The sequence below is a fragment of the Tachypleus tridentatus genome, unplaced genomic scaffold, assembly GCF_004210375.1.
Source record: "Tachypleus tridentatus isolate NWPU-2018 unplaced genomic scaffold, ASM421037v1 Hic_cluster_2, whole genome shotgun sequence".
Taxonomy (NCBI): domain Eukaryota; kingdom Metazoa; phylum Arthropoda; class Merostomata; order Xiphosura; family Limulidae; genus Tachypleus; species Tachypleus tridentatus.
The window spans coordinates 37,557,834-37,570,761 of NW_027467782.1; the positions used below are offsets into that span (position 1 = coordinate 37,557,834).

Below are 12,928 nucleotides of genomic sequence, written 5' to 3' on the forward strand. Positions count from 1 at the left end.
GACTGACTTTAACATCTTGTATGTATGACTGGATATTTTGTCCTTCTTGGTAACCCTGCAGGTTCCACGTAAGTAAACTTTTTTTACTCTTTTACGAATTACTTAAATCTTAAGTAATTACATGCTTATTGACACTATTAATTTTTTTCATTTCATGCTTTCGGAATAACACTTGGCGGTAATTTAAATATCAACACATAACAATAAGTTTTAATTGGGTTAAAGCAAATTAAGCGATGACCTCATTCGCTAAAATAAAGGTGCATATTAAAACGAAAATATTTTAATAAATATAAAGTTATTTTGTACTTCTGGTTAAGTGTTAAGGTAACTTCGGTCATTAGGTTCATAAAACCAACATAACATGTAAACAATCAGACATGTGTCTAAGCTTCTGAGAAATGTACAGTCAAAGGGAATCTTTGTGGCTTACGTTTGTACTTGTGAAACAGAAAAGCATGGAAGCTGTAAGTTTTTATGTTTGTGCATAGCACGTGTAATTGTTTAAATGTCTGTTAAAATTAACTTACTTTCCTTCCAACACTGATAGCATTAAAATATTAATATTCTTAGGTTTTCATATTTAGATAAAAATACATATCTAATTGAACTTTTGTATCATGCATTTATTCAGATTTTTTTTTACTTTATGATATTCTGTATCCTGACACGATAAAAAAAGATTATTTTTTTCAAACTAGATAGGATGGAAACTTTTAATGTAATTATGAATGATGTAGCATTTGTAACAACAAATAAAAACTAGTTTATCATTTATTGTAAGAAAAGAGCGATTTTAGTGTTAATTATTAACAGTAACAAACGAAAGGAAAAGAAATCCGTTCCCTTTGAGTCCTTCATATTTTGTTCCTGTAATCTGCCTTCAGTGACTCTATCGTATAAAAGGGAAAAGGCTTTTATCTATTTCCTTTTAGTGTCACACCCTTTGTTTTCTAGTCTGTCTTCAGTGGTCCTATATGTCTGTGGACTCAAACCGATAACAAAACGGTTTTTGTAATGACAAGAAACCCACTTGTAGTTAAAATGTAAGAAAGTCGAAACGTTGTTCACCGCTTTATTTTGGTAAAAGTGTTAACACCATACCAGCCGTCCTAAAACCGGTTTTCGATACTCATGATGGGCAGAGCATAAGCAAACGGTAGTCCGATCATGTAAAAGTAATATGTTTTGAAACATTTCAATACTCATCCTGCAGAAAATGACGTTAGATAAGTAAATATTTATTTTTTCTTACTGAATACATTCAAAGTAAACTTTTAGATTTTCTTTTATCCTTCCTTGAGGTTAATTATCTTTATAATTAAGCAGAAATCACAAACTCAGAGTTAAAAGTTTCCAGAATCTAAATGTAAATAATAATACATGATATTGTTTATTCTCTAAGTGTTAGGAAATGAGTGTCTTTTCTAATCTAGCAATGTGTGAATTCAATTAAACACACTCTTCATAAAAGATGTAATATTAAAAGTACGTTAGTCCTAACACAACCGTCTTACGACCAATATATTTATTTAAACTCATGTTTTGCTGGCTTAGAAAAAGCGTTCAAAATTAAACTGTCCTGTAGAGATAATATACTAAATATAAAAGTAGATAATTATGCTGTCCTTATAACTGACTTAGAATTAAGTAATTAAAATCTCCAAAGTTGTTGAGATACAACGGGTTAGTTAATCATATTTTTATTAAGTTATTTACAACGTTGTTTAAAAACATTTATATTAATTAGTTCACGAATAAATAATCTTTTCGAAGTGCATCTTTATTGGAAGGTTTTAAGTAATTCGTGTTTACTTTAAAATCTAATAAAAAACACCTAAGTGGGTAAAAAAGGTGTGGCTAAAAATGAATTGAGCGTGCGAATTAAAGATATCAAATCAAATTTGGAGGCCAAACTTGTAGCTACATTTATGCCATTGGTAATAATTTTACAGCTGATATTCATTCATTAGTCAGCTTGGCCGCGTGTTATATTTTATGTATTTTGTTTTACTCACCATCACGCCCAAAGCTGAACGAAAATCGCAGAATGGCCGACTAATGAATGTATATTGGCTGTAAAATTGTTACTAATGTTTATTACAAGTTAATCCGCTATTGGTGACTCATTAGTTACTAACTGTAACATGCACTTGCATGGGACTTGTGGGACAGTTTAGTGTCAACTTGAATTTTGGTCAGTTAACTATTTATTGCATAATAAAAACTTCTAGATAATTATTTGCTATGCTATTATGCATAAACCTACTTAACTGTTCATCTGATAGTTTTTGTACATAGACCATAATAGGGCACATTATTAGATATGGAGCAATGGTAAATTAAAATATTAAAACTAATATAAATAGTTAGTGTTTTTCCCACTGTGTACAGAAATCTTGCATACTGTCCTTATACTAATTTATGTAAGTGTTCAAGAAATGTAACACTTTCCTTTGCCTCAGAGCAAAATATAACCCTGGAATTAATAAAGTTGATAACCATAAACCAAAACTTGTTCTTGTTAATAAAGTACCAAAACAGATGTGGGGAAACTTAGTAAGGGGCTTATAAATAATAGAAAAGCATTAGTATCAAAGTTGAATGTAGCTACCAAATGCTAGGTTTCACAACTTTACAGTGTGATGAAGTTTGCAAGGAAGGGAGTTTAAAGAAGGAAAATCTCAGGTTTCAGACAATATATTTATGATATTGTAAACTTCATAAAATTGAGAATCTTAGGAATCTATAGATTTATTACTCAGTTTTATACACTGAATAACTGTTTTCACATATGCTGAAAACACTGCACAACCAAGGTTTTGCTTCTTGAACACTGTTGGGTGTTCCTTGTAGATTTTTGGCTGGTGATCACGTACTGTTTCATCAAAATCTTCAGTTTCACCAAGACATTGCTACAATAAAAAACGATATCAGGGCAAGTGGAATCCGTCAATGCTTGCTGACTACTGTTGAATACTGCAATGTGATGCACCAGACACTGAATACAAACTTATGCAAACGGCTCGTTTGAAAACACTTTACATAGAAGAGCGAACAACGTTTCGACCTTCTTCGGTCATCGTCAGGTTCACAACCTGACGATGTGACGATGACCGAAGAAGGTCGAAACGTTGTTCGCAATGTTTTGCTCAGCCCAAACTGAATATACTTCTCAATAAGTGGGTTTCTCGTCATCACTGAATACAAACGAATATCAGGAGCAAACCACTTTTAATTATGTTGAACTTAATAGCATATTACAAACATAAATGCAGTTAAATACGTTATTGCCGGTAAACTGTCTATTTCTCAGAGTTCCTACGTGATGTAGCAAAACCAAAACTATATTTGTGCATACCCACCAGGTACCTGCCACAATCAGCAAAAACTTTTCAAAAAGTTGTGCAGTGAAATATAATAGTCTATACCTAACTGTATTCACATATGCTGAAAATTTAATAGTCTCTACCGTTTTTATAGTTATTACAATGGAATAAAAATTAAATTATGGGTAAAAGTTTCAGTTTTTTGCTTACTCTTATCTGAAACAAATGGTTGTAAAAGGTCAAAAGAACTTTTAATATCTCATCATATAAGATATTTTGGAGGAAAATTTGAGGGGATATATTAAGTTTTTCAAAGCTTAATGTTATTTACCTCTTTCAGTTAACAGTTATTCTATTATTTTGACAGGTGGCTTTTTCTCAAGTCCGTTATCTGATTTTAGAGGAAGCTGACAGAATGTTAGACATGTGTTTTGTGCCTGCTGTGATAAAAATGGTGGACGATCCTTCCATGACAGTAAAATCGAAGCATCAGACTCTCATGTTTAGTACTACATTCCCTGAAGAAATACAGCGACTAGCAGCAGAGTTTCTTAAGTCAGATTATTTATTTTTAGCAGTTGGTGTTGTTGGCTCTGCTGATATGGATGTCAAACAGAATTTCTACCAAGTCCAGCAATATGAAAAGAGGCAGAAACTCATAGAAATATTAAACAATTCAGGTATTACGAAATGCTTGTTATTACTCAAATTGCTTTGAATTATTTTTTTAATATTGGAAATTATTGCAGTTTGCTACAAATGCAACAAAGAGGGACATGACTGGTGAAAGTAATGTTAGGTTCAATTGTTTTTTTGTTGTTTTTGAATTTCGCACAGAGCTACTCGAGGGCTATCTGCGCTAGCCGTCCCTAATTTAGCAGTGTAAGACTAGAGGGAAGGCAGCTAGTAATCACCACCCACCTCCAACTCTCAGGATACTCTTTTACCAACGAATAGTGGTATTGACCGTAACATTATAACGACCCCACGGCTGAAAGGGCGAGCACGTTTGATGCGATCGGGATTCGAGCCCGCGACCCTCGGACTACGAGTCGAACGCTTTAACACGTTTGGCCATGCCGGGCCGTTAGGTTCAATAAATCACGTTGTTTGAAGAAGTTTATTTACGTTAACATAATATCTGATAAAACAGATATTAAAAATATGTTATACTGTGTTACTTACTAAATTTTTTTCTGAAAACTTAAAACAAAGATGTTCCAGAATTGTATGTTTGATGTTAAAAAAAAACCTAATTTTAGGGACAAAGAAAAATAACTTTTTTGTTTTATTTTTATATACGTATTACGTATTGTTAGATTTAGTTCGACTGACTTTATGTGTCAGTTAAACAAAGTTCAGCTATTAAAACATCTCAACATTTCCGATAAAAATAGACGTAAAACACTGTAAACATTTTATGTTTTTGGGGTTTTTACAGTAGAAATACAATATATACATAGATTTTATCTAAAATTGTAAACTAAAATAGAATGACTAGAGCTGACAGGAACATTTCATATGTTACGTTGTTTAATTACACATTTTGTTTTATCTAAAATTGTAAACTAAAATAGAATGACTAGAGCTGACAGGAACATTCCATATGTTACGTTGTTTAATTACATATTTTGTTCGACTTGCAAAGCAGAAATTCGCCGAGTAATTTCATTACTAACTGAACTATATAAACAAGAATTATTTAAACACACACAACAGAGAAATATTATGACAGGGGATTCATGGTTTCATAATAGGGTGAATTCGGTTTGTCGGTTGATGGTATTAGCTTCTGCTGGTACATTTGGATTGTGAGTAGCTTCAGTTCGTATTCCGAGCCAGCTGGCTGCTTTCCGGTTTATGATCTAGGCTCGCCAGACGAAAAATCGCAGGCTATTGCATATAGATCTCGTTTTTGATGTCCATTTTCGTTATTTTCCAGAGGGATGAAACACGAAAGAACGACAACATAAAAGTGAAGTCCGGCCTCATTTGTGACAATAATAGTTTTGTGCTTTTGACACTAACAGTGTCTGCCACTTATAATATCGTAAGCTGGTGTTTTCCGTATCCAGAATTGTGCAAGTTCACACATATCTTCTCAATAACACGGACCAATTAAAGCTAGAATTTTTATGTTACGATAGCATGAATTCAGTAAATTAATTTAGAGTATTTGTCTTTCCGTTATGTCACCAAATATTAACACAGTTAACAGACCTTCACACCGTACATGTTGTGATCGTCCGTAAGTTAAAAGTATCTCAACCCTTTTACTCAAACTCTATTATACTGATATATGATGGATTAACTAACACATTGATGGTTAAATGTGGTAAGTACATGTGTCTATATAAAATATGTGTTATTTTTAGAATAATTCATTTATAATAACTTGAGGAAGTACACAAAGAAACAAAACAAAACATGAACAATATGTGAAGTAAACAAGTGTAATAACATAACAACTAAGGCTGACGGTCGGAAACATACCAGAATCTATTAAATGTTTTACATACATATATACTATTGATAAATTATAAATAAAGTTGAACCTCAATGAAAAACAAAATCATTGTTTATTACAACCCTTGTCTTTTCAGAAAGTTCATTTCGCTCAGAACATTAAAGAACATTAAAAAGGCAGTAAGCTAACAGAACTCGTCGTCAACTCTTTGGCTACTCTTGAGTGATCTGTTGATGTATATGACTGTCACACTTAGTGTAGCCACGGCTACAAGAAGAAGTTATGAACATATTTTTTTAAAGTAACGGATGAAAATAATTAGTTTTTGAAACTGATAAAATGGAGGCAGAATACAAAAGAACAAATTACAATAAAGTCAAGACTAAGTAATAATGTGAAGTTAAAGTGTGTGTGTTTTGTTTTAACAAAGTCACATCGGGATATCTGTTTTGTTTTAACAAAGTCACATTGGGATATCTGTTTTGTTTTAACAAAGCCACATTGGGATATCTGTTTTGTTTTAACAAAGTCACATCAGGATATCTGTTTTGTTTTAACAAAGCCACATCGGGATATCTATTTTTTTTTAACAAAGCCACATCAGGATATCTATTTTCTTTTACCAAAGCCACATCGGGATATCTGTTTTGTTTTAACAAAGTCACATCAGGATATCTGTTTTGTTTTAACAAAGACACATCGGGATACCTGTTTTGTTTTAACAAAGTCACATCGGGATATCTGTTTTGTTTTAACAAAGCCACATCAGGATATCTGTTTTCTTTTAACAAAGTCACATTGGGATATCTGTTTTGTTTTAACAAAGCCACATCGGGATATCTGTTTTGTTTTAACAAAGCCACATCGGGATATCTGTTTTCTTTTAACAGAGTCACATCAGGATACCTGTTTTCTTTTAACAAAGCCACATCGGGATATCTGTTTTCTTTTAACAAAGCCACATCGGAATATCTGTTTTCTTTTAACAAAGCCACATCGGGATATCTGTTTTCTTTTAACAGAGTCACATCAGGATACCTGTTTTGTTTTAACAAAGCCACATCGGGATATCTATTAAGCCATCTGAGAGGAATTGAACTCCTGATTTAAGCGTTGTAAATCTAGACTTACCGCTGTACCAGCGAGTGAGGGGCTGAAGTTAAAGTCTCTACTATGTAACTAGATTCTTATATGAAATAAGTTTGGGCACGTTCATGTATTTTATTCAACTGGAATTCAGAAATGATTTTTTGTCTTTTCAAAAGATCAGTAAAGCATAGTATTATATTAACTTTAAAAGTGAACCAGTACCTTGTCGCTATATTTAGACATGTTTACAGCTAAAGCAAAACAAGAACTGTTATTTCTATCTGTAGAAAACCAACAAGAATTTTAAGCAATGTTCACCTATTGTTATACTACTACGAAAGGACAGAAAGTTTAATGTATTTAAGAGAAAATGTCCTACATGGTCGCTGATGAAAAGCAGAATTTTGTTTTGAAATGTTACGATATGTTATAAGATTTATCAAAAAAAATGGCCATCTGAGGATTTTTTGGTTTGTTTGGAATTTCGAGCAATGCTACACGATGCTGGTATGGATGTAAGTCTAAAATAATATAAATAAATAGCCCTAGTGAACATATTGGATGTTAGTGTAAAATATTATATATAAATAGCCTTAGTGAACTCGTTGGATGTAAGTCCAAAATATTATACATAAATAACGTAGTGAATACATTGGATGTAAGTTTAAAATAACATAAATAAATAGCCTTAGTGAACACATTGGATGTAAGTCTAAAATAATATAAATAAATAGCCTTAGTGAACACATTGGATGTAAGTCTAAAATAATATAAATAAATAGCCCTAGTGAACATATTCGATATTAGTGTAAAATATTATATATAAATAGCATTAGTGAACTCATTGGATGTAAGTCCAAAATAATATAAATAAACAGCCTTAGTGAACACATTGGACGTAAAGCTAAAATATTATATATAAATAGCCTCAGTGAACTCGTTGGATGTAAGTCCAAAATATTATATATAAATAACGTAGTGAATACATTGGATGTAAGTTTAAAATATTGTATATAAATAACGTAGTGAATACATTGGATGTAAGTTTAAAATATTGTATATAAATAACGTAGTGAATACATTGGATGTAAGTTTAAAATATTATAAATAAATAACGTAGTGAACACATTGGAAGTAAGTTTAAAATATGATATATAAATAACGTAGTGAATACATTGAATGTATGTTTAAAATATTATAAATAAATAACGTAGTAAATACATTGGATGTAAATTTAAAATCACATATATAAATAATGAAGTCAACATATTGGATGTAAGTGAAAGACGCATAATGGGTGAAAAATTAAGCTTTCTTTCTTTCTTTGTTTGAGATAAAGCTTTCTGCAACCTGTTCACCACGGGTATCAAAATCCGGTTTCTAGCGCTATAAGTCCGTAGACATTCCGCAGTTCCACTGAGGGGTGAAATTCTACGAATATAGCTTTAAAAATAAGAGAACATTACAAACAATCATATAGCATTACAAACCATCATATAACATTACAAACAATTATATAACAATACAAACCATCCCGTTAGTACAGCGGCAAGTCTCCGGATTTATAACGCTAAAGTCAGGGGTTCGATTCCCCTCGGTGGGCTCAGCAGACAGCCTCATGTGGCTTTGTTATAAGAAAACACCCTAAATGTTTGATCTTTTTTAGCTAGAAATTAAAACATTTCAAACTTAAGTTACTTTTAGAGTATAAGTTTATACAAACCTTTCATAAACGAACCAGTTTGTTTATTACCTGTCCTTCTATGACTAGTGGGAAGCTTCATGGTTTATAACCTGCCCTTCTATGACTAGTGGAAAGCTTCATGGTTTATTACCTGTCCTTCTATGACTAGTGGAAAGCTTCATGGTTTATAACCTGCCCTTCTATGACTAGTGGAAAGCTTCATGGTTTATTACCTGTCCTTCTATGACTAGTGGAAAGCTTCATGGTTTATTACCTGTCCTTCTATAACTAGTGGAAAGCTTCATGGTTTATTACCTGTCCTTCTATGACTAGTGGAAAGCTTCATGGTTTATAACCTGCCCTTCTATGACTAGTGGAAAGCTTCATGGTTTATTACCTGTCCTTCTATGACTTGTGGAAAGCTTCATGGTTTATAACCTGTCCTTCTATGACTAGTGGAAAGCTTCATGGTTTATAACCTGTCCTTCTATGACTAGTGGAAAGCTTCATGGTTTATTACCTGTCCTTCTATGACTTGTGGAAAGCTTCATGGTTTATAACCTGTCCTTCTATGACTAGTGGAAAGCTTCATGGTTTATTACCTGTCCTTCTATGACTAGTGGAAAGCTTCATGGTTTATTACCTGTCCTTCTATAACTAGTGGAAAGCTTCATGGTTTATTACCTGTCCTTCTATGACTAGTGGAAAGCTTCATGGTTTATAACCTGCCCTTCTATGACTAGTGGAAAGCTTCATGGTTTATTACCTGTCCTTCTATGACTTGTGGAAAGCTTCATGGTTTATAACCTGTCCTTCTATGACTAGTGGAAAGCTTCATGGTTTATAACCTGTCCTTCTATGACTAGTGGAAAGCTTCATGGTTTATTACCTGTCCTTCTATGACTTGTGGAAAGCTTCATGGTTTATAACCTGTCCTTCTATGACTAGTGGAAAGCTTCATGGTTTACGAAGTTAAATTCGTCGACTGAGCCTTCAGCAGATACTTCAAAAATAATCCGTTGTTTGTCTCTGTGCTAAGTGAAACAAACCTCCAATGTTTATGTAGCCAATGTGTTTTAAAATTGAGACAGTATTTGTTGTTGTTGTTTATCTAGTTGTCTGACAGGATTTGTTGTTGTTGTTTATCTACTTGTCTGGCAGTATTTGTTGTTGTTGTTTATCTAGTTGTCTGACAGGATTTGTTGTTTCTCTAGTTGTTTGACAGTATATATTTCTTGTTGTTGTTTCTCTTGTTCTCTGACAGTATTTGTTGTTATTATTTATCTTGTTGTATATATTTGTTGTTGTTTATCTAGTTGTATATATTTGTTGTTATTATTTATCTCGTTGTGTATATTTGTTGTTATTTATCTAGTTCTATGTATTTGTTGTTGTTTAGCTAGTTGTATATATCTATTGTTGTTGTGCTGAAACCTACAAAGTGAGTTACCTGCTTTCTGTCCAGTGCGGGAAGTTGAAAACTGGATATTGATGTTGCATAGTAATTTTTCAAACTTACCATTGACACACTGAGGGAAAAACTCACTGGTTTCAACGTAAATGATAAAAAATATGTTTCTCTAATGTATTTGTATTTTGATGTAAGATATTGTTCTTTGAATGTATATTTACAACATTCTTGTATATTGACAGCACATCGTAGTTATAAATATTGCTGTTTGTTTTGTAATGTCTGTTTAGACACAGAAAAGTTATACTAAAAACAACACTATAAATGTCCACCAGGGGCGATCCATTTTTTTATCATTCAATTTTGACACTCTACGTTCTCAAATTGGTGAAAACTACCAAAATTCACAGGTGTTACATTTAAGGGTTAGTATAAATTTAAAAAACAACAACAACGTAATTTTACTTGTATAATTATATGCCTTATCAGTTTTCTAAACTCTTTTTCTTCCAACTTAAACGTTTCAAAACGTTTAAGACAAGAAATATTAACTCTGGAGAAAACAAAACCAAAGAATGCAACATAAAGATTTCAACTTTGCAATACAATAATTATTACTTTATTCTATTGAATGCATAACAATCAAATTTGAGCATTTCGTATTACTTTAGTGGCACATCGGATCGTCCATAATTAGGCAACAGTGGAGAAGTAATAGAATCATATAAATAACAACGTGTTGAGCATTTGAGTCACGAGAGATCAGACCAGAAGAACCGAAACTGTGGACGTAGCTTAGTTTGTCTAGCAAGCCAGAATGTTAATACACCGGCTTAATATTCGAATCCCTTCATCATAAAACTACGTCATGACTTTGAAGTGATGACAGTAAGACCGACAATCGAACCCTACTATTCCTTTAAAGTAACCTAAGAGTTGGAGATGTGTGTTGTTGATCAGCTGTCTTCACTCCAGTGTATCTGTTGAGTATTATGGATAACGCAGATAACTCTCGATTTTAATACCTTAAACAAGTAAAAAAATTAAATACAGGCAAAGTTTCAAGTACAGTTAAATAATCTCTCACGTGAGGGGACGCAGACGAACCACAACATTTCTCAGTGAGGGTGGGAATTCTCAAAACTTCCTCTTTATAAACTAAACTCCCGCAAGTTCGTTTACGTTTGCGTTTAACTCTCGATTAACTTCATGCTAATATTTAAACATATAAGAAAGATAATTTTGAAAAATGTAAAATACAAAATTTATGGATGTTAAAAAATAAAGTTCAATGTGTTAATCCTCCATCTTTTCTTTATGACCAGCATCTTTTGGAATTACAAGAGAAAGCTTGTGAATAATAATAATTTCAAGTCGTACCTTGTGATATATGTATAACAGCGTGATATCTCCCTCATGAGCGTATATTTATAATATTGTTTTACCTTTTGCTGTTTCTTCTTCAAACTTTGCTTTGCTCACACTTGTTTCACTTAAGTGGACTGCAAAACGTAAAATACTGAAATCATTTTAATGTAAACTGTAAGTAGAACTCTTAATACTAGAAATATTTATGGATTTTAAAATAAATCTTGATAAAGAATTCTTTAATCCTTAATCCTACCGATCCAGTTGTTATTTTTTGCTCTTTGCACAATAAGAAACGTCCGAAAATAAGCATTTCTTGAACATCAAGAAAATATGTAGAAATTATTGCTCTTTGCACAATGAGAAACGTCCGAAAATGAGCATTTCTTGAACAGCAAGATAAATATGTAGAAATTAGTACAAGATGTGCATAACAGATGGCAGCACGCATGAAAGATAAGCACGTTAAACGTTTGTTGATTAATTTGGAATTAAGCACAAGCTACCAAATGGGTAAGCTGTGCTCTGCCTACCACGGGAATCGAAGCCCAGTTTCTAGCGGTGTGAATCCACAGACATACCGCTATGCTGTTGGGGCACGTTGGTTAATTGTCAAGCCCAAAGCAATGAAGTGGACGAACCGTTTGCAGTTTTTCCTACTCAGGGATTCAGAAACCCAAATTTTACCATTATAAATTGTCAACCCATCGAAGAGTGAAACTCATTTGTTGTATGAAGTCTATAAAAGTTAAGGTATGAACAACACGAGTGTCAAAAAAATTAAATAAGAGAGTAATCGATTTAATAAAAGTTGTATTTTTTTGTCTTAATAAAATGTATTTATTTATTTGTCAAACCTAATACATCCATATAATTCATTAATACTATGATGTACAATAACTTAACGTCTAAATATAATTTGTTTGATAACTATTTTTGACATCTCCGAGATTTGAATTTGTGTCTTACAACAAAGGTGAATAAGAAGACATTCGAGTAGAGCCCGTTCATAAGTTAGTGTTTTAACCTCTGTGAGACTGTAAGAATACAACAACCTTACTTAAACAAATATTCATATCACTAATGAAATAAATAAACCAACATAAGAAATACACGTTTCAGTTGTTTTTTCTGAAACAATGAGAGAAAAATATGTCTAGAAATAATGTATTTTCTGTTGCTAATTGTACACTTATTGTGTTGTGGCTTGTACAACGTGCTTCCAATTTATCTGCTTCTTTAATTTTGTCTATTTAATACTGAGTTAATAGCATCCTTCAAATTGAAGCTCATAAACGGATAATTTATTACGACTTCCATGCACTCATGAAGAATAGAATCTTTATGGAGAAATAAAATAATGTTTCAAGAAACTGTTTGACCTCTAAAACCGGATTATGATCCTATTACGATCAGTATCAAAATCAGTAAAAAAGCTTCATTAAAATAACTTAGTATCTAACAACTAATCTTAGATTCAGTCAAGAAAGGTTTCACTTTGTTCTGTATTCACAACAGAGTGAAACTATCGAGAAATTCACATTTCTGCAACTTGTTGTTGTTGTCATACCAGTTCTAAC

The 12,928-nt window shown here is 32.4% G+C and overlaps 1 protein-coding gene across 3 annotated transcripts; it reads left to right on the forward strand.

Moving 5' to 3' along the window:
• The first annotated feature begins 448 nt into the window (after positions 1 to 448).
• On the forward strand, positions 449 to 6,135 carry LOC143242947 (putative ATP-dependent RNA helicase DDX4). 3 transcript variants are annotated; one of them, XM_076486563.1, is made up of 3 exons: positions 449 to 467; positions 3,697 to 4,009; positions 5,933 to 6,135. In XM_076486563.1, exons 1-3 carry the CDS (start codon positions 459 to 461, stop codon positions 5,956 to 5,958), a joined length of 348 nt encoding a protein of 115 aa, XP_076342678.1. In that variant the 5' UTR covers positions 449 to 458; the 3' UTR covers positions 5,959 to 6,135. The 3 variants fall into 3 exon arrangements, with proteins under 3 accessions (XP_076342678.1, XP_076342680.1, XP_076342679.1); XM_076486565.1 differs by lacking the exon at positions 449 to 467 and adding an exon at positions 958 to 1,046 and having other exon boundaries at positions 5,933 to 6,134; XM_076486564.1 differs by lacking the exon at positions 449 to 467 and adding an exon at positions 960 to 1,233 and having other exon boundaries at positions 5,933 to 6,128.
• Positions 6,136 to 12,928: the final 6,793 nt, after the last annotated feature.

Bases quoted from the DNA above. Each gene is read 5' to 3' on its own strand.
- LOC143242947 (XM_076486563.1), top strand. The intron at 4,010-5,932 runs GTATTACGAAAT...TTGTCTTTTCAG, and splicing joins AGAAATATTAAACAATTCAG to AAAGTTCATTTCGCTCAGAA.